General features: G+C 40.2%; 1 protein-coding gene across 1 annotated transcript in view; it reads right to left on the reverse strand.

Annotated features, from left to right (window-relative positions):
• SLC16A2 (solute carrier family 16 member 2) overlaps positions 1 to 23,035 on the reverse strand; it is a 147,179-nt gene that overhangs the window by 22,859 nt on the left and 101,285 nt on the right. The window contains exons 2-4 of the mRNA XM_069986466.1: positions 7,871 to 8,015; positions 5,335 to 5,791; positions 4,011 to 4,154 (exon numbers count right to left, since the gene is read on the reverse strand). Of these exons, the coding sequence (XP_069842567.1) occupies positions 4,011 to 4,154; positions 5,335 to 5,791; positions 7,871 to 8,015 (746 nt within the window). The remainder of the gene's footprint in view (positions 1 to 4,010; positions 4,155 to 5,334; positions 5,792 to 7,870; positions 8,016 to 23,035) is intronic.

Genomic DNA, 23,035 nt, shown 5'->3' on the forward strand with positions numbered 1-23,035 from the left:
GCCTTCTCCCCGCCTCCGACACTTGATTGACGCCGGGTCCTCTTCCTCCTCGTCTTCTTTCTTCTCGCCGGATCCCGCGCAGGCGCAGTGACAGTCGTTTTCGGTGCATGCGCAGTTCACAATTGAAGCCGCTCCGCAGCTTCACTGTTTACTGCGCGTGCGCCGATTGCCTCGAACACGTATCCTGTTTACCGCGCAGGCGCAGAGAGGTGATGAGACCATCGCAACGGCGCCTGCGCGGGAATTCGTCAGAAGACTGAAGACGTCAATCAAGTTCCAGGAGGCGTGGATGGGCGGCGACGAGAAGAGGACCTCATGAATAAGTTGGACTCGTCCGTCGTTTCCTATGGACGTTGGACTCATCTCAGCTCATTACCATAATGGGCGGGAGAAGAAGAATCGGCGATTTCTCCGTGTCAACAACGGGATCCGGGACGGGACCGGGAGCGATGTGGTAAGTATATTGACCTTTATGTCACTGTATGTCAGTTTCTGCCGGGGGCCACGGGGTGAATGGTTCCCTTTAAGCCCATCAAGACGCCGTTTACACTGTTCACCGTGCGGGAACAATAATGTTATATTTTAACCCCTTAAGGACAGAGCCTGAAATGGCCTTAATGACAGAGACAAATTTTATGAATATGACCAGTGTCACTTTAGTCATTAATAACTTCGGGATGCTTTTACCTATCCGGCTGATTCTGAGATTGTTTTCTCGTGACATATTGTTCTTTACATTTCTGGAAAATTGGAGTCGATACTCATGATGAATCTTTATGAAAACCCCCCCAAATAAAGTGAAAAAATGTGAAAAAATGCATTTTTCCAACTTTGAAACTTTTTTGCTTATACAGAAAGTGGTTATACCACATAAATTATATATTAAATAGCATTAGCAACATGTCTGCTTTATGTTGGCAGCATTTATTAAACGATCTTTCATTTTTTTAGACAATAGGAAGCGTAAAACATTAGCAGCAAATTTCCAAATTTTCAGTAAAATTTCAAAATCAGATATTTTTAGGGACCTGTTCAGGTATAAAGTGTATTTGAGGGGCCTGTATGTTAGAAAGCCCCACAAAGCACCCCATTTCAGAAACTGCACCCCCCACACTCTGCAAAAGCATATCCAGAAAGTTTTTAACCCTTTAGGGGAGTCACAGAAATAAAAGCTAAGTGTGTAAGAAATTTGAAAATTTAAATTTTCTGTGCAGAGATTTTATTGTAATCCAATATTTTTCATAATTATAAACCCATTACCAGAGAAATGCACCCCAATATTGATTGCTCCGTTTCTGCAGTTTATAGAAATACCCCATATGTGGCCCTATTGCGCTATTTGACGCAACCACAAGCCTCAGATATAAAGGAGCGCCTAGTGAATTTCAACGCCTCCGTTATATTTGGTCATTTTTGACCGTACCACTTCAGGTTGGCAGAGGCTCTGGGGTGCCAAAACCTAAAAAACACCCCTAAGGGGACACCATTTAGAAAACTACACCCCTCAAGGAATGTAACAAGGGGTGCGGTGAGCATCTGGACCCTACAGGTGCTTCACAGATTTTCTGAACAATATGGCGTGAAAAAAGAAAAATTTATTTTTTACACTAAAACGTTGTTCTAGCCTTCAATTTTTCATTTACTTAAAGGTATAAGAGGATAAGAGGGATAACTGTGTAGCGCAGTTTCTCCCGAGTATGGAAATACCCCACATGTGGCGATAAAGCACCAAGGGGGCGCAGGACGGGCCTCCAAAGGGAAGAAGCGCCAATTGGCTTTTGGAAGCTGAATTTCACTGGAAAGGATTTCAAGGGCCATGTCGCATTTACAGAGCGCTTGTGCTGCCAAGACACTGGAAACCCCCCACAAGTGACCCCTTTCTGGAAACTACACCCCTCAAGAAATCTAACAAGGGGTTCAGTGAGCATATGGACCCCACTGGTGACGGGCACAAATGTGGAACAATGTGACGTGAAAGGGAATATTTTCATTTTTTCACTTTCATGGCACAAATGTGCCCGTCATCAAGGGGTCAATATCCTCACTGCACCCCTTGTTAGATTCCTTGAGGGGTGTAGTTTCCAGAATGGGGTCACTTGTCGGGGGTTTCCAGTGTTTTGGCAGCACGAGGGCTCTTTAAATGCGACTCGGACAGCAACGACCGCCATTTTTACCGGGTCATCGATGACCCGGAAAGGTTTCGATCGCCGCTATTGGTTGATCTGAATTGATCAGCCAATAGCGGCGATCGTAAGCACGGGGGTGTTAACCACCCCCGGTGCCGAGAAGCTAAGATGGCCTGCTATGATTTATAGCAGGCCATCTTCCCCGATCGCTGTGTGCGAACACACAGCGATCAGGGAAACATCGGGCCTAAATTTACGCCCTGATGCGTTAAGTACCAGGGCGTGAGGGCGTAAATTTACGCACGATGTCGTTAAGGGGTTAATAGATTGGACAATTCCACATGCTACGATATGTAATATGTTTATTTATTTATTTTTTTTATAATGGGCAAGGGGGTATTTTAAACTTTTATTGGGAGGGGGTTTATAAGGGGTTTTTTAATACTTTTAAAAACTTTATTACTTTTTTTTTTTTTTTTACCGCTTTTAACACTGTAAAATATGCAATCATTAGACTGCATATACTGATCTATGCTATACCATAGCATATCGGTGATCTATGTATAGAGCCTGCCTGAAAGCAGACTCTATACATATATTGCAGATCCGACAGGACGGAGGTAAGGAGCTTACCCCCGCCTGTCGGCACATGCGATCAGGGCCCCTGCAGAACGGCTGCGGGGGTCTTGATCACTCAGTGACAGATGCTTGATCTGTCACGGAGCACCTTAAACGCCGTGATTGCTCATGATGCAAGCATTTAAGGGGTTAATGAGACTCCACTGCTGGACCGCTCTCGCTCTTATCAATAACCTTGTCAGTTACAGGAACGTATATATACATTCCTAGTGCACGGGGTATGTGCAGTAGGAAAGTATATATACCTGTTACTGACAGGAAGGGGTTAATAAAGTTATTATTAAAATAAATTTATAGGGTTTTCTTAAATTTACATATTCACTTAAGTGGCAGCAGTAAGGGGTGGCATGGGCCTCTCTGCTGCCACCAACGCTTGTGTCCGGCACTGCAAGGCTGTCTAAGCTCTGCATTCCTGATCCCCTGCTCTGATCTAGTGCTGCCACACAGCACTATACAAGGCAGGATCCAATTCCCTCTGTGTGCTGTATATCAGTGATTATTCTTACCGCGCTTTCTGCTAGTGGTTATAGCTAAGCGAGTGGTGATGCCTACACCGCTTGCTGTAGAGAGGCTGCAGCTCACAGTAATCGTGTCGACCAGCCTCTCCACCGGGTACTGTATATAGATATACAGTACATGGGAGGAACATGGTCCGGCTCTGTATTACGCTGTGTGGAAGTGCTTGACCAGATGAAGGGCTTGGACAGCCCTACAGTTCCTAACAGAAAGGTAGGTAGCAGCAGAGGGGCAACATGGGCCATGTTGCCCCTTACTGCTGCCACTCAATGAAAGTTGGATGGTTGCTATATATATATATATATATATATATATATATATATATATATATATATATATATATATATATATACACATACACACACACACTTTTATTTATTTTAATAATAACTTTGTTAAAGCAATGTATTTGGGAGTAATGAGTCCTGGAAGTACTGCTTGAATGGGGCCGTGCTGCAGCAACCTGACTAGGTGACCAGAAAGACGGCTGCTTAGAGAGAAACAATAAAGGGGATGCAGGGCCAACTCCACAGATCATAAAAAGATGGTATTTTGTTGCATTGTGTCTTTTATAAGATAGGAATACCCCTTTGAAAAAATGAATTCCTAGTAACCTGGCAGCTAAAAATATAACAAACTATGGTACTGCTATGCATGTAGTATTATTTTGCATATTATAAAGAAGCCCCACAAATAAAATTCATTAATTTAACCTATAAACTTTATTACCTGCAAGTAAATCTTCTTTAAACCAGGAATACAGTCACCAATTTTGCCAGAGGCAAGTCGCCCAACGCCAGATGTTGCTCCAATACACACCAAGAGTATCCATTCCTGAGAGTTATGCTCAAATTTCTGCTCCACAAACTTTATCTAAGAGAACATAAAAACAGTAATGAAAAAGTTTTCCATGGCGCAGGGGGTCATAGTGAAGTTTTTGTATCATTTATAATAAGAAGTGTAATAAGGAGTAGGCCATCAATGTGGGAGTGGTGGATGTCCTACCCCTGGCTTTACATATAGAGATGCTCCAAAGAGCGCTCTCCTGCTCCTATCAGCAATAATGTCAATGGTTCTTAGTCCTATATAAAGAAAAACTGCACAGTGAGAGGGCAACCTCCTGCCATTTATACCTATGGGCTAGGCAGATAGAGGAAGAGTAAATGGTATTATTTTACTCTCTGTGGGAAAAAAAAATTACGTTTTTGTCCAGAGAATTTTTTTTAACATTAGTCTATGTACACACACATTTTATGGGCTGCAATATCTCAAAACCAACCAAAAACAGCTTTTTTTAGCCACGTACTCCAATGATTTAACCCCTTCAGAGCCGGGCTAATTTTAGCTTTTGTGCTTTCATTTTTCCCTCCTCGTGTTTAAAAGGCCATAGCACTTGACTGACATATTATCTGTGTTCCTCAAGTCAATACAATTACAATGATAGGCAACTTGTACAACTTTTATTTTCTTTAAAGGCTTTTAAAAAATGTAAACTTTTTAAAAAAACTAAATGTTCCTTAAAACTGCTCTATTACCATCCTGATAACGCTTTTATTTTTTAGGCCATGATCTGTACTTTCTATCGGATTTCTGGATTTCATGTAACAAAAAAAAATCAGCAATTTTTGCGCTTATGCTATTTACCGTGCCGTTTACCGTCCCGTCCCCTGGGGGACTTCAAATACAAGTACACTGATCTATCATATAGATCAGTGTAGTATAGATCCTTTAGATCAGTGCTGTATTACTCTGGTCTGCTGCAGACAAGATCTAACGATTACCGAGCCGGGATCAGCATCTTTCTGACGCTGAGGCCCGGCTGGGTAAGTTGAACTAAAATGAGCTATTTAAATGCAGTTCCTATATAGTTTTATTTTAGATCAACAGATATTATGGGCCTAAAATGTGCAATTTTATTTAAGCCTAAAGACAATCCTCAATAACTTCTTCCCATACTCTAATGTACATCATAAGGCAGTATTACTATTAGAGCAACACATTAAGGCTACTTATTGCTATACATATATTTTCACCATTTATAGTATTCACATACCAGGTGTATATATGGAACAAAATATCCCAAAACCGTTGTAGCAATACCACAAGCCCAAATCCTGTAGGTCTTTTTCTTGAATACTTGCATGCTGAAATACTTCCGTGTATGCGCCAGACACTGCTGGGTCTTACTTCTTCCTGCCAAATGTGCTTTCTCTTTAACATCTACTTGGGTTGGCAAAAGTGGCTTGAAGGTCAGAGAGAGGAAAATCTGAATGAACATAAAAACACTGAGCACTTGAAATGTATGTGCCAATCCGATTTTTTTCCCCATGATCTTCAACAAGAAAGGAAAGCATATCGTGAACACACAACTGCCTCCAGCCACAATACCATTTACAAGACCAAGGCGCTTCTTGAAGTAGTGACCAAGTATGACCAATGAAGGCTGGAAAGCAAAAGAGGAGCCACAACCAAAGAGGATCCCGTAAGTAAAATACCGGACACCTAGAGACCTGTATTGAAAAAGAAAATATATTAGAAATGAGGATTTATTTGGCCTTCAGGTTTGTAGCGTTATTTGGCATTGAATCCTAAGGAGGAGGCCAAATGCCCCTCTGTCACATAAAAGAACACCGGTATTATAAATAGCACGTAACAAGTTGGAGTAGATTTTAGATTTTTCACATGTCAATTATTTGAGCGGAGATCCACAGTAAGTGGAGGCGCCCTATATGTAACCGAGTGGAATCCACGGCAGGGATTACGCTTGGAATTTCCACCAGTTTTCCACAGTGTTAACGGGCTGTTACAATTAAGGGTCCTTTTTTTAAGCTAAAGCCAGGAGCAGACTATAAACAGAGAAAATGTCATAAGGAAAGACTGAGAGGATGAGAGGAGGTGGAGTCGGAAAATGGCTGGACAGTGGCTGGACAGGAAAGCCAGGGATCACAGCAGTAGTGTACTAGGTAAGTATGCACTGCTGTGTGATCTGGAAACTGACAGTATGGATATAACTATATCTGTGCTGTCAGTTTCCATGGCTTCAAGAACGATACAAGAATTATTAGAGCAGCCCGGACACTCGATTTGTTGTGCTGTGTAAAGATACTGCAGATGTGCACTGCTCTCACTGATTGGCGCTTCTGTAGTCGCCCGCAGCTGAAAAATCTGTTCATGTCAAAATACCTTTAGGCCTCATTTACACATCCGTGTTTTTTATCCGTAATTAAGGATCCGCAATTAGGAACAAACTATGGTTCCACTGATTACTATAGGGCCTGTTCACACTTTTGTAGTTTCACAGATCCTTAATTTGTCCATGATCTATATGGCACAAAATACTGACCAGCCCTAGCAGGGCCATAATTGCAATATGGCTTTACCTATAGAAGTATATGGTAGAAGTTTCTGTAACGTCCCCAATATTACAGATCCATCTCCCCCTTTTCTTTTTCTTTTTTTTAACAATCAATGTCACTTTTTGTAGATCCGCAAAATTATGGACGAATATGAGCACATTGTGGACATAATTTTTCAGATCACGGGCAGACCGATTATACAGGCCACAAATAATGGCAGACATGAGCATGAGACCTAACCCGTCCCTCCCTAAAGTATATGGGCACTTTAATTCTAATGTACTCCAAAACCCCAGACTAAAATTAATTTGATTTTTTTCTTTATTTTCTCTTGTTTAGACTTTGGTGCAGCTAAAAAAAATGACAGATGCAATATGGGAAGAGGGCAAGCTGGCAGTATAATGCTCTGTGCAAGTTTCTACTAGGAAACCTTGGGTTGAGGAATTCCTCTGCATGTAACACCTACTCAAATACTGTTTCAAACCAAGAGCACACCATAATGGCAGTGGTATACGGCAGTAATAGTGGCCGCTTTCAGCAAGATAATGCCTGTGCCATACTTAAAAAATTGTTGAAGAACAAGTTGTAGTACATGACAAAAAAAGCTCAAGGTGTTGAAATGGCCTCCAAATTTACCAGATGTCAAGTCCATCTATGGAGAAACTGACAACATGCAGGGCTTAAAGGGTCTGCTGCCAGATTTCAGGACACCTTCACATTTATGTTTTGACAAGAAACATATGGCTGCATGCTGAGCTATCTTTCACAAAAATTTCAGAATTTGCGAGGAAGGCTCGGTTAGTCTAAAGCTGATAATGGTAAGGTTTTGCTGAAGCTATATCTATAATGGCTTATAAATAGATTTTATGCACCAAAATAACAATGAAAAGAACTATTGTAAATGTCTGTCATCCAGAAATTAGACAGCGTATGATCTATGGAACTGCATACCAATGCAACATCTTATGTAACTGCATAACAATCTCAATTTCACAATCATTAACCACTGGCAGTCCTCATGAACTATATGTGTGGGTGAGTAATACAGGATACATGATATATCCCTTTAGAATAAAGGTCTACAAAGATCACAGAGCGAGTCTCTTGCTTAAAACAAAGAGGAATAACAATTGAAGAAGTTGTGCGCTTCAGCACAATCTGGTCGTCTAAAGAGCTGGGAGCCCAGGTGCTTGGTGCTAAACAAAGAGTGTGCAACATAAAGGATAATCTTACTTGGTGAATGAACTTGTCAATAATCCAATGAAAGCCAATGCAGCTCCTCCTGATGAGGTCTTTCGACATCCCAGTCTATCTGTGAAGATGCTTACAACTGGGGAGCAGAAGAAAATCATTCCCATGGCAAGAGACCCGACCCAAGCTGTAAGGAAACAGAACACGTGTTAGACTGCAATAAACACAAGGCTAGTCCTCATCCACATAATCACCTTTTGCTATATAGATACTGATGACATCAGATCACTGGGAGGTATAAAATTGTGAGGGTAAAAACATTCAGTGGTAATAGTGATGCAGAGCAAAGTAGTACATAGAAGATAAAGCAAGGACTAAATAGGACTATGCCAGAGTAGAGGGTTGTTGAGCTTGGAACATACAGTTACAGAATTTTGAGACCAAATCAGATGTCAACCTCTCGTTGCTCCAGAAGGTGGTGTAATAAAGTACCAATTCAGTGATCAGAATAAACTGGCCACTGACTATTGATAATTGAGATGCAAAGCTCCTAAAGTTCATTATTACATCTGCACTTGGTTCCATATGTTTAGGGGTTTCCTATATGATGAATAATGAGGTTTACCTGTCCTCTTTTATCATCAGATACACTGACCTGTATTCTCTAACTGTCCATCTAGGAAATACATCCCTTCACTTAGGGCCCTATTCCACAGGACGATTATCGATCCAAGCGACCGCTATTGCCAAAGATCCGAAATCGTTCACCCATTTACATGGAACCATAATCGTTAATTAAGATCGTTCTTACGGTCATCTTGTTGTCGCTATTGTGTTCATCACTACTGCGAACGACCGAACGATATCTTAATTAATGCGAACGATTTGCAAACGAGCAACGATAAAAATAGGTCCAGGTCTTATTAAATGATCAACGATTTCTCGTTCGGTCGTTAATCGTTAACTGCTATTCAAACAAACGATTATCGTTTAGATTCAAACGATTTAACGTTAATCTGAACGATACTCGTCCCGTGGAATAGGGCCCTTACACAGATCTATTCCAATTTACAGTTATGCAGAACATGAATTTCTGGCTATAAATCCTGCAATAATGAAAGACTTGAAAAGTAATGTGGTCGGGATCACTATGACACATACAAACCTCTAGAAGGGATAACTAAAAGTGTAAACATTTATTGTTTGTAGACTTCATTCATGGCTACAGAAATCAAAGCATTCCCCTAGCTCACTTGTGAGCCGTTGCTAATTGTTTGAGCGTCTCTGCTTTGCATCAGGACACACGTGAAAGAATGATGTCAAGTTCAGGGCTTACTTCATGGAAAACATTCAAAGAAATCAGTTAAAAAAAATAAAATAATTTGAGTTATGTGAATAAAGTCTTAAGGTCTATAGAACATAAGAGCTATGTTTTAAAAAATTTTTATAAAAAAAAGACCCAGCGATTTTGTCTACCCTGTTACAGGATAACCTGACCTGATACCGAAACGGAACAAAATGTAAGGAGGCAAAGTGCTTATGTGTTTTCTCCTGATCTTTAGGATGCCTCTAACACAGCACAAAGCAAATAGGTGTACGCTTCCCCATAACTAGTGACACTGACAGATGGTACGTCTTACATTTCCTTAGGCAGCATTCACACAGTGTTTTGTAGCATTTTCACTAAGTTTTCTTTGTTCATTTCCTGCAATAGGGATGCCCAATATATATGGAGGAAAAGTCAATAGATTTTATTGAAAACAAATCAAAACAAGACGAAAGGTTGTGGTCATCAAGCATTGAAAATATTAATGAAATAAAACAAATCAGAATCATGTACAAGGCATGGCCGAGCTGACATACGCATCAGAGAATGCAGACAAAACAAAGAACACTGCATTCATGGTGCTAATTTGCTGTACTTCATTTCCATTTCCATTGTTCTTAGGACCAGTATGTTACGGTCAGTCTTTGCCATGCGAACTGAGCAAGAAGGGAGTATGTTTAGCTCTTCCTCTGTCTTTATGTAGCAGTAGAGGATACTCAGCACTAAGACCACTGTCGATCAAAACTTTTGACATCTCTACTACATGCCAAAAAGTTTTTGAAGTGACAGTGCCAGAGTTTAACACATGCTTGGCTTCTCATTGATTTCTAAGTATCCTACTGAAGTCAATGGATCCCGCAGAAGTCTATGGATGTGGCCAAGCATGTGCAGTAACAAGCAAAGCAAACTTGGAGACGCGTCTCTGAGCCCGTGAAGCTCAGAGAGAAACCAGTAGTGGCCAGCCACGGGGACATTGCCATCTGGGACCTAGAGTAGGACATAACCCTAGGACTAGCTCTAGTCCTATGGCTATGGTTTTTATGAGTCTATAATTCAGCATCAAAAGCAGTCACATTTATTGGAATTGTTACACATTTCCAATTGAGACTTCTGTGTACATCTGTTCTGCCAGAAGTAACTCATTTGTATATTTTTCCAGAATTTGCTATTTTAAAACATGATTCCTATGTTTCACTACATTTGGCAACTAAAAGCAAACAAATTGTGAAGGAATGATGAAGTATACATACCACCGGCAGCTTACACTGGGCCTTTTCAACATATCGCTAGAAACTGCACGGCAAGTGGACACAGAACATTTGTTTGGCAATTTCATCTATTTACTCTATATTTTCTATCATTTCCACTTGGCATCTCTATTAGCATACATATTTTATACATAACTAGCTATATTACCAGTGATGCCCAGTTTAAAATAAATACATGGGTGTGCAAGAAAGGGCTTGTCTTACGGTGTGTTTACACACACAGATATCTGACATTTTTGAAGCCAAAGCCAGGAATGGATTTGGAAAGAGGAGAAATCTCGGTCTTTCCTTTATGACCTGTTCTCTGTTTATAGTCTGTTCCTGGCTTTGGCTTCAAAGATCTGTCAGATAAAGCTCTCTGTGTAAATGCACCATTATAAATGTACATAGGCTTGGTTTCACTGGTGACCAGCTGCATCTGACCATATAGTAAAGAAGTACTCCTTGCCTATATATACTGCTAACTCACCCTGGTATGAATGTGGTGAAAGTGGTTTGTGTGGTGAAAGTGGTTTGTCATGTTCACAATAGGTTAATATTATTCTGTAACCAAGTGCAGGAAGCTGCCCTAATATGAACCCTGTTTCAAAAATAAAGTGCAGGATGCAAGTAACTCAACCTGCAAGTTTCACCTGTATTGGGTCTGCTACAAATCCATCTGCAAGTAGGGAACAAGCAAACATCCATGTGCCCAAATAGAAGAGAATGGTTTTAGGCACAAGTGGTTGTTGGCACAGCTTACTTACAAACAATACTAACATCCAGCGTAATTGATTTCAAACACCATGGTAGCACAGAGTGCCAGGATATAAATACATTTAATTGTGCTAAAAAGTTTTAACGAGAGCGCAGAACAAAAAAATCCCTTGGTACAAATCCTGTTTCCTAAAAGGGCTCTTGTCTAATCCAAGCCAATAAAACCAGCCATTGTCCTGCACTTGACCCACTTGCACCCACTGGCAGAAGGACCTCACATTCAACAACCGGCAGGGTATAAATTATGACCAATAGCTACCATTCTGTGCCCTACATTTTCGAAACCCAATTCATTAACTATAAGGGAAACAGCTCAAAAAGGCAGCAAACTAGCCTGACACATTGTAGTAAGAGTTTGAGAACAATGGCAGATCCAATATGATACACAGCCAAGTGTTTGTGCAATGGTTTTCTCAAGGAATGACAAACCTGAATGGACAATGCAGAAACGGTTGTTGTCATAATGTTAATAATTTGAAAATGTGCAGTTCCTTTAACTTTGTCATACGGCTTTTCTTAGCTGTGAACTGCTTTTCTGTGGACTCCTACTTTCATTCATGGTGCTCCATCATTAGTCATGGGCCTCATTCTTTATAAAGTACTCCAGATAATCCAGGTAGTCCAGATAATTGGGGAGCGGAAGGTAAGCCTTCTGTTACCCGATGCTCAATTTCTGAGATTTCACATTTCAGAAGTATCCAAGATGTGGAGGGGTGTAAGTTGTAAACATTGCATGCATTATTTCGATGCATGCGATGACACTGTGCAGCCATTGGTGATTACAATCGAGACCCGCCCTTCCATGTCTCAGAAGAAGGGGGGGGGGGCATTATAACCATTGTCTGCTCCCTGGAAAACCTCTTTAGCATAAACCATTCTCATCTTACAATTAGGTTTCCAAACTCGTACAGATAAATCCATATGTGAGTATTCATTTCATTAGATCCTGGGAAACAAACTATCTATTCTTCACCTTCTGGATGACCGCAATGGAAACAACAAAAATGTCTAATATCCATATTCTTTGTGCTATACAGAATGGCAAAACACACACTGCTTCTTTATACGTAATTAAATTTCAGTACTTTTTCCCCCATCTAAAATCCAGAAAATATGGTATCAGTACTTCTAAGACTTAAGCAAGTAAAAACCTACAGGGAGTGTTATATATAAGAGTTAATGAAGCCTACATGTGGTACCTAAATGACATCACCAGCATAAAATCTACAGAAACTGAAAGATTTAGAACTTTGTTGGGAGAATGTAATTAGACTGACAGAGTGGACGGAAGAAATTTATGGATCTATGGATTACCTAAACAAGATCATGTGATGGGGAGCCATTATGCATGGCGTGAGGGACAGAAATGAATAATTAAACTGGGCATGTGAACTTAAGCTTGGAAGTGAACAGAAAGCTCTGATGAATGAGCATTGCGAGGTTGAGTCAAGGTCATTTTCTGTCCCTAGACTTTCTTTTTTTTTTCCCTTCACAACTACGTCCCTTGACTGACCTTACTTTGATTCCTTGAGGAAGTATAACATTCAGAACATATACTTGATGAACATCATATTAATTCGATTATGAACTGAAAGCAAAGAAATATTTGCAGAATGAATACCACATTTTCATGTGATCCCATAATAAATGTAGACAACAAATAAACAGATGAGGCAAGACCGGAATACAAAATGTAAGTAAAATCACAAGTTGACCTTTACACATAGTGCATTCTTATCCGTAAAAGAATCCACAAGTATTCCGATCACGAACGGAAAAAGTGAACTTTATGAAAAGAAGACAGATTGTGGTTTGATGTGGCATATTGTCTTTAAGACATACTTTCCTTTAATGGAATAAGCTTTCTACGGCCAGTTCTTGGGAGCGAGGAATATGTAGCAATGTGAAAGTGGCCAAAAGGATTAAAAAAGGCAATCTCTTCCAAGACAGCTTATGTGCCTACGTAGACTGCTCTCATGGTCTCACCCAAAGGTTCACAACACATAAGTACAGTCTCAGAATCCTTCAGTCCACACTCCTCCTTATCTTGGGCTTTGCTCACTTTGCCAAGCTGCATTTCATGCTTTTCATTTTTCACATTAAACGTTAAAAATAAAGATCAAACTCCAAAAGTCATTAAAAAAAAAAAAAGATAAAAAAATCTTAGGAACAGATGATTTAGTATTACAAACCAATTACATTATTTATTCAATGTGTTACAAATTTCTAGAAGTCATCCTTGTGTGGAATACATGTTCTACTTGAGTTCTGGCCACAATATATTTGGATTAGCAGGATGTTGGAAATAAACACCTCAACTGTCTACTGCACTTGGCATACAAAGGAAGACTTGAGGGTCAATAGACGAATACATAATGTCAAACGACTTTCCTTGGATTTGTCTTAGAAGGGAGGGATACACACATCTTAAATCTGGGTTATCGCTTCCAGTTCAGCGATAATATTATGTTGTAGGAAGCAGCACCTGCTGCCAGCACTGTAAGAATGCATTATATTGTAATAATTTTTGTACTGACAGAGCATATATTTGGGCAGTAAACGTATGCCCTAATTTAGCTGGCATCATATCCAGGTTTCTTAGGACAGGACTCATTTCCAGGAATGATCATAGAATGTCTACTTAGCTTATGTTGCTTCTTGCCTAGACCAGTTCTACCTACAATAAACTGAACCTGTCTGCACTCCTGCTCCTCCTCATATACAAAGCAGGCATGAAGTCCATTTAAAGAGCATCAAGCTGAAATGATGGCCCCCTATCTAACAGACAAAAATAGTTGTGACTTCTGTCTATGCAAAACCTCCAGTTCTTGCAATGTTGGTACTATGGCTCCAGTATTTAGTCTCCACCAGTTTAGGGCATCATCTTTTCGCAATGTTTTCACAAAATTATATGATACAAGACTTCCACTAAAAGGGATTTCTATGTTATACCAGGCATCTAGCAATGTCCCGACCCCCTCATTGCTTTTAGCAGAAACCATGACTGAGAACAGTCTGTCCCAAGGCTATTCACAAGGTCATTGCTTATAAAATATAAACAGGCTCCTTTATGAATTCATGTACTCACATCCCCTTGGCCTAATACTGGTCATAGTTTTGCTTACCAGCCCATCTGCAAACATGTGCCAAATAACAGTGCATGAGCTTGTCTTAGTGCCCTGTTAGTGGGCAGAATAGTAGAATCTATAGAGACAGGCAGCATTTACATCAGTATCCACCCAGAGAAATACCTAATAGTGACCATAATACTGACATATGAAGCGGCCTATATTAGTCAAAGCCCAGTTACTTCATATTGGGATGTTAAAATGATTAAGAAAACATTCACTTTCTTGGTCTCCAATGACGCATAAAAGTCACTTCCTATTACGGGAGACTTACATGTAGCATTTTTTTCTGTGTGGATTTGCCCAAAGCACATCTGCCACAAAATCTGTACGTTCTTTGGTTGGAAAGAATAATAGGAACACCCCTAAATTTACATAGTCAAGTTGAACTCTTCCTGACACACTGGCCATTACCAGTATTAGCCCCTTTTTTTCTGTGATTGAAAGTGAAAGCTTGATGCGTGGGACAGAAGAGTATTTGTCGAAGGCAAAAAATCCCACAAAACTACGGCCCCTCAGATTAATTGTGTTAAAAGTCAGGTGTGCACAGCGCAAGGATATTTTTTGGCTACAATTTGACAAAGGTTTTTAGAACAGCACAAGTAATAGTGATCTAAGCTACATGAATGAGAAAAAAAGATAGACACATATCCCTGTGTGTCCCTGCAATGCCGTATCCCCTTCCCACTCACATGGCGAACTGGGAACAATTTTTTTTTTTTAAAAGCGCAATTTTTTTAGCAAAAAGGGTCCTTAGGGACATTTTGCTAGTTTGTGCTAGAGGCAAACCTTGATGCATCTGCCAATTTTTTTGTAGTTCATACCTCTATTCACTTTTTACCTTCATCACAATTAACCTGAGATTTTCTATTCCTTTAATATACTGTAGCAAAGGAATGAGATGCATAAGGGATATTATAGAGGTATTCTGGCAGATATACGTATGATTAGCGGAGCCATTTCTGATACCAGCATAAAATGTGCTTTACAGCAGCAGCAGGAACCATAAGAATCTGGATATCTATGGAAGAGCACTTGTTAGTGTGACTTGTGCAGTACGGTACAGGGAGGGGAGCGGGGACCATAACCTCATCAATGGGGAATGCTGTGATATCTGCCCCCAGCATTATTATAGACGTAATCCTGTTTGTGATAATATGAATACTGAGAAGTCTAATATTAGGCTCCAAGATTGCAAGATTTCATGATTTGTTTTTTAAAATATAAGAAATTCAGCAAATATTTTTAAAAAATATGAACAAAAATAATGATTTTAACAATAGGTCCTTTTCTGTTGTTCTGTTCCTTATTTTACAAAACACACACAATATTATAAACCTGCACTCCTCAAAAGATATTACACCACTTTTAGTCATAGCTGTAAGTGAACATGAAATATTAAAACAATACTAAGGCTTCATTGACATCTCTTCAACCCAGTTATCTAAAAAGCTCAAACATGACAAGCTTTCACATTTCTACTAAACCACAAGTAAAAACAATGAGGCTTCTGGCAGTTTTCATAAATCCAAGCAAAAAACACATATCAGAATTTCATGGTTACATAACTTGTTGATTCAACACATCAATAGAAGGCTTAATGCCGCTGCAGACCTTCAAATCCTTGTATTTACCTAAAACTGTAAGGCAAACTATCTACAGCTACAGAAATCTAACTGGTATCCACAGGCATCACTGGAAAAGACTCTCCCGAGACTGGCGCCACTCTGACTAATACAGTGTGCCAAACTTCCAAGAATGCTAGAATGTGCCCAACTTTATGAGGCTGGGTTCACACCCCTGTTTATCTTCTCCACCTGCTTTCTGATCTGTTCTGCGATCCACTCAGCGATCCCTACTGGCAAAAAAGAAGCACAAGGAGGGTTCATGAATAAGCTCGACTTACTAGAAAGAAGTTTCAATGCACCAGAATGTGTAAAACGAGACCACTGATGATCAGATGATATGGTCCTTATGGCTCATTAGTTCATCTGGTCCTTCTTTTGCAAGTTCTAGACTAGATCTCACCTGTGATGGTGGTTTTTGATGGCACAAACAGGGACAGCAGATAGCCTAATTTAGATCAAGAGGGTATAGGACTGCCTCTGTATGTAGTATATACAGTCATGGCCAAAAGTTTTGAGAATTATACAAATATTAATTTTTACAAAGTCTACTGCGTCAGTCTTTAAAATGGCAATTTGCATTTACTCCAGAATGTTATAAAGAGTGATCGGCTTAACAGCATTTACTTGCAAAGTCAATATTTGCCTAGAAAATGAACTTTATCCTCCAAAACACATTTCAACATTATTGCAGCCCTGCCATAAAAGGACCAGCTAACATTGTTTCAGTGATTTCTCCATTAATACAGGTGTGGGTGTTGATGAGGAAAGGACTGGAGATCAATCTGTCATGATTTAGTAAGAATGACACCACTGGACACTTTAAAAGGAGGCTGGTGCTTGGCATCATTGTTTCTCTTCTGTTAACCATAGTTATCTCTAAAGAAACACGTGCAGTCATCATTGCACTGCACAAAAATGGCCTAACAGGGAAGAGTATCGCAGCTAGAAAGAGTGCACCCCAGTAAACAATCTATCTCATCATCAAGAACTTCAAGGAGAGAGGTTCCATTATTGCCAAAAAGGCTCCAGGGCGCCCAAGAAAGACCAGCAAGCACCAGGATAGTCTCTTAAAAGTGTTTAAGCTGCGGGATCGGGCTACCAGCAGTGCAGAGCTTGCTCAGGAATGGCAGCAGGCAGGTGTGAGTGCATCTGCACACACTGTGAGGCGGAGACTCTTGGAGCAAGGTCTGGTAGCAAAGGGCAGCAAAGAAGAAACTTCTCTCCAGAAAAACTATCAGGGACAGACTGATATTCTGCAAAAGGTACAGGGAGTGGACTGCTGAGGACTGGGGTAAAGTCATTTTCTCTGATGAATCCCCTTTCCGATTGTTTGGGACATCTGTAAAACAGCTTATTCGGAGAAGACTAGGTGAGCGCCACCACCAGTCTTGTCTCATGCCAACTGTAAAGCATCCTGAAACCATTCATGCGTGGGGTTGCTTCTCAGCCAAGGGAATCGTCTCTCTCACAGTCTTGCCTAAAAACACAGCCATGAATAAAGAACGGTACCAGAATGTCCTCCAAGAGCAACTTCTCCCAACCGTCCAAGAGCAGTTTGGCGATCAACAATGCCTTTTCCACCATGATGGAGCACCTTGCCATAAAGCAAAGGTGATAACTAAATGGCTCAGGGAACAAAACAGAGATTTTGGGTCCATGGCCTGGAAACTCCCCAGATCTTAATCTCATTGAGAACTTGTTGACAACCAAAAACCAACAAATTCTGACAAAATGCAAGCATTGATTGTGCAAGAATGGACTGCTATCCGTCAGGATTTGGTCCAGAAGTTGATTGCGAGCATGCCAGGGAGCACTGCAGAGGTCCTGAAGAAGAAGGGTCAACACTGCAAATATTGACTTGCTGCATTAACTCATTCTAACTGTCAATATAAGCTTGTGTTACTCATATTATGATTGCAATTATATTTCTGTATGTGATAAAAACATCTGACACACATAAAACCAGAGGACAGCAGATCATGTGAAAATATAATATTGTGTAATTCTTAAAACTTTTGGCCATGACTGTACTATGCAGATAGCTTTCCTGGTTTAACAACTGTAAAAAAAAACTTCAAGCCATAACATGTCATAAAAAAGAAGATTATTTTCAGAAGACAATGAATCTACAGCAGAACTCTAAAGCATGTCCAAGGATTTCTGCCATAAATTTGCAGAATATATGCTACAGGTTTGACTATGGTTAATCCGCATTAAATAGGGTTATCTAATGCGGATGTGGATTCTATGTTGAATGACAAGACATCTCTTTGTTTCCTGCAACACAACAATAACTTTTTGTTGCCGTTATATATTGTCTATTATATTATATGTTTAGCTCATTACCATGTGTTCCATGAAATGCAAACCCTTTTGTTTTGGGTATGGTAAGTTTCCTATCTAGTTTTATAGTCTACTGTATATGCAAAGATGGTGCTACAGGTTTACATAGAGAACGCAAAATAAACATTGATGATGAGGTAAGCCATAGAAAATAAAAGAGGGAAACTGCCCCTAACAATTCTTTATTCGTAAATGGTTACAAGCCTTTAAAAATGGATGATCTATCCTCAGAGCACGCCATGATTATTATATTGGTTGAGGTCCGTCTCCCTTCACTCCCACCAAAACAATTGTTTGAAGAGGCTGGGCCACTTTAACATGTACTGTAGCCTTTTCAATGTTCCCATTTGCTGTAGGCCAATTTGTACCTTTATATGCCACATCATTCATAGTGGTGGTTCAAGGTACTGCATTGTTGTCCCATCTACTTCAATGTGAGAATCCTGTAATATCTTGCCCCGCTGCATAACAGTATGGCAATTGCATAAACAAACTGGCCTTCAGCTCCATGTAAACACTGAATAGACTGTAAAACTTTAGCAGGAACTGTAGCCTCTTCAAACAGCTGATCAGGGGATGCCCACTGATCTAATATTTATGGTTTATCTTAAGGGCAGCAATTCTTTATGGCTGGTTACCCCCTTTAAATAGATGTTGCACTTGAGTGCCTTTATGGCCATGTTTATTAACCAACACGTTCCCCAGTACTTATGCATGGTCTCCCTTTTCTCTTGCAGACTGTGTTTTGTGTATAAAAGCCTTGATTAGAAAATTTAAACAAAGTTTTGCATCTTTTGGCAGGGCTTTCAGCAATCCAATATTCCAGGCGGATCCTCTCACTTATTTATCAATACCTTTAGGTTCCGATATTGTGGGGTTAGAGTGTAAACGTTGCTCACGTTGCGAGAGTTAAACATTGCACATCACTTGAGCTACAAAAAGATAGGGTCTGACAAGAAGCACCATGGGAAGCTGCTTTGCGTGCAGACCTGTGTCCAAGATTCATGTCGTGAGAAAGGGAAAAAAAAGGATTCTGGCATAGAAAAATGCACATTTGGGCAGTCAGATTTGTGTCATTGTTACTGCTGCTGGGACAGAACAATTATTCCCACACAAAGCACATTACCCCATGAAAGGCTTCTCTCCCCAGTTGCTAATTACCAGGCTCCATTCTTACATATGTTTTGGCTGATGTTCTCCCGCCGCTCCCTCCTTCGAAAAAAGTTTTTGCTGCCAATAGTAGTTGTGAGTACGGTTTCTATTATGGTGCTAGCAGAGACCGCCATCTACTTCCCAGTACAAACTAATTAGCTGACGGGGAAGGAAAGCGTCAGCAAAGCAACAGAATAAAGATTGTTCCAATTACAGAAAGCTCCTTAAATGTATTTGCAAAAGAACATTTGTGTAGAACCTTAGTCTCAGTAAATGTTGTTCTTATTACAACACAAAAGACCGAAAGAGAATCTGGAAACAGCACTTATAATATTACATTAAATAGCAGACACCAAAAATGTGGGCAGATAATAAAGAGACGAACGCAGAACTGCACCTGCTTTCTTTGTCTACTGGTGTAGCTACATATTATATGATGTCAGAAGGCCAATGTGGAGCACTTCATCTGCCATGCTTATATCTTAAATCGGTATAGTATGGTCACAGTACTATTTGTATCAGTAATGGCCACCTAATATACATGGGTGGAGGGCTCCTGGACTGCATCAAAGGGACGCACAAAATCGGGCAATGCAAGGAGTAGGTACAAAGACTTGCCCTATTTTAGGCCGTGTTCACATTGGGTAAAACACCAGCCGTTCTGCGACCCAGCCAGTGTTACTGAAGATCATCCCGGCCGATACTGCAGTACCGGCCGGATGACCTTCATTTGTGGTGAATTCGGATGCGGGTGCACCTGCATCCCAATTCACAGCTGCGCACAATGGAGCATGCGGCCGGAGCAGCACGCTCCATTGTGTGGGGATTCCATTCATTCAAATGCAACGTATGTTTTGTATAAGTCACGGCCTTTGTTGCAAATTGCAACAACGGCCGTGATTTATGTAAAACATAGGTTGTGTAAACATAGCCTTAGACAAGATGGTTCACACACTTTCTGTGTCACTTTCTCATATAACTGAGACGCTCAATGTGAATCTCATAGCTTTATATTGCAGTGACTTCTGGACCACACAGTACGCACCGTGTAAATCATCTGGTCACTTTGGGGGCAGCTAGGGCTACAACCGGTGTTGTATCAGGAAACAGGGTCACATGGGTAGCAAGGCAGGCACTTACCCCCACCATTCTAAAAACTAGGATCATTGCTCCGCCGATGCTTTTTAGCATCTGTTCTTTTATTTGGCAAAACACAAGAGCAGACAAGAAAAGAGGATATCCATAAGATAGAGAATAACAGAGGAATTCTTCTGTTCTTTAGAGTTAGAAAAAGCACTGAGAGAACGGGGGCGCTCACATCTCATCATTACACTGGGGAAGGCAGCTGCACTGTGTGAATGACTTCCCAGGGGGCCACACACCAGGCACACAAAATGTGACTCATGGAGTTGGGCAAGAAATGAGGGGAAAATATCAGTGTTGTGAGTAAGCAGAGTATGGCAGAAATTTCACTCCTGAGAAGGTGTACATGAAATAAATTCTCTATGGGCAAGTATGATACGTGGCATAGAACATTTTATATAACAAATCATCCCAACGAAAGGGACAAAAGCACCAGTCCTAAACAACTGGATCGGGTAAGTGCGTTAAGAACCACCATTGAAAGCTGAGAAGTTGTTACCATGAAGATTGATGTTCTTTTGCATGAACCTAAATCTCAAAGAAACGCATGCATATTACATCAGATTAGCCAATTGATCATAGCCTGTTGTCTTAAGTAAAAACATACATGTGCCCCTAAGACACCAAACCTCGTGGATATTACAGCACAATGAAATTGGTCTAGGATAGTTACAAAAGTAATAAGGAGCAAGAATTTTACATTTACATCCAAAGACTAAATTAAAGTTATATATTAGGAAATAAAACAGCAGTACCCTCAGATGAACCTAAAAACCTTATTAAGACACCACAATGTGAGAACCTTACACGCTAGAACAAAGCCTTCAGTATCCTATCCACTCTACAGCCTTGATGCTCCCACCATAGACAGGTTAAGAGCCCCGGCACATCCCAGACTTGTATTCACACATCCAGAAAACAAAGGCAGACTGCTGGTAACAATACATTCCCTGTGATGTATGATTCACAGTCATGTCTCACATATTGTGTAGATTAACTGTACCATGACTAATTCTTTTTTTTTTTTTAAGAAATAATAAGTTCATTGGCACCATGAGGCTTTAGGATCCTCATGAAAGAGTAACAATACCGGACTTACATCTGTACAAAGTCAGGTACTTGGTTGCTTTATAATAAGTTTATACTACAATAAAATTAAAATTGATGTCTTGTACGTGCAAAATGAAGGTTACAGTGGTTTCTGCAAATGATGTTAATTCATTGGAAAAGAAAAAACTTTCAAATATACTTTGTGTATCAATTCAGTTATTTCTGGAAGCTGGTTCTAGGCATGCTCTGTGACCTGTACAGGGAACGAGAGGAAGGGGCTGTGACCTATAGTCAGTGCTGGATCCTGAGTTATCTGCCGCCAGATTTATAACAGATGTTCATTTACCATACTTCTATCATTTCAACTAAGAAATGTTCCCTACAGAACTGGGCATATCAGCCTAATGTGAGATTCATTGGTCAGTGGGAAAACTGCAGGATATTTTTTTATATGCACAGGGTGACATGGAAATTATAATAAATAAAATCACCAAAAATGGAAAAATGTATGTTTAACATGAAAATTTTATTTACTCAATAGGATTTTCTTTGTATTGTAGCCTGAGGAAGGTTTTCTGGGGGCGGCAAGGGATCAATAGATTCTGCAAAGGTAGACAGAATATTGTTTCAAGAAGTTTTTACAAGTGTTCAAAGAACAAAAAAAAAAAAAAAAATTATAAATATATATTATATATATATATATATATAAATATATATAACCTCACCAATAAAATATACAAAACTTGATCGATTGCCCCATAGATGTTATAAGCTGCTCATTGTATCAAACTCAACGGTTTCTTTCTTTATAGCAGCTGTGCAAAAACACAGCCCGGATTTCCATCTTACATCCCACAAGAATCCACCCACATGTGCTGAAGAAAAATTACCATACTCTCAGGCGCAGCAGGACAACTGTATTATCAGTGACCTCGCTGCAAAGAAAACAAGTCGGAATGCCAAGACAAACAGCTTTGGGGCAGATGGTGCTATATGGAGAACAGAGAGGTTGGAACTACTGGAAGCATGTCTAGAGGATCAGCTTATACAGGTGACTCAAAACTCAGGCAGAACCATACGACAGTTAAGTCATACAATACCAGAACACAGAGTTCTACATTCACAACGTGGTAAAGCTAGTTTCTTGGTTAATATTGTGGTTTTACCATCTGTCTCTTCAATAGCAGTATAGTAAAGTAATAGGTATCTCCAAGATACAAGTGGGGGAGGGAGGTGATGACAGGTGCATCCTGGCAACAGCCTGTTTCGTACATAGAAGTATTTCTTCTGACCATTCTCTATGCAGCCACTGAAAAAAGCCGAGTGCTGTTCTCTCCGGCGGCTCCATAGAGAATAGAGCTGTGGGTCACACGCCAACCAATGGCTCCATTCATAATAAAAAATTCAGAGGC

Source organism: Dendropsophus ebraccatus, chromosome 10 (genome assembly GCF_027789765.1).
Source record: "Dendropsophus ebraccatus isolate aDenEbr1 chromosome 10, aDenEbr1.pat, whole genome shotgun sequence".
Taxonomy (NCBI): domain Eukaryota; kingdom Metazoa; phylum Chordata; class Amphibia; order Anura; family Hylidae; genus Dendropsophus; species Dendropsophus ebraccatus.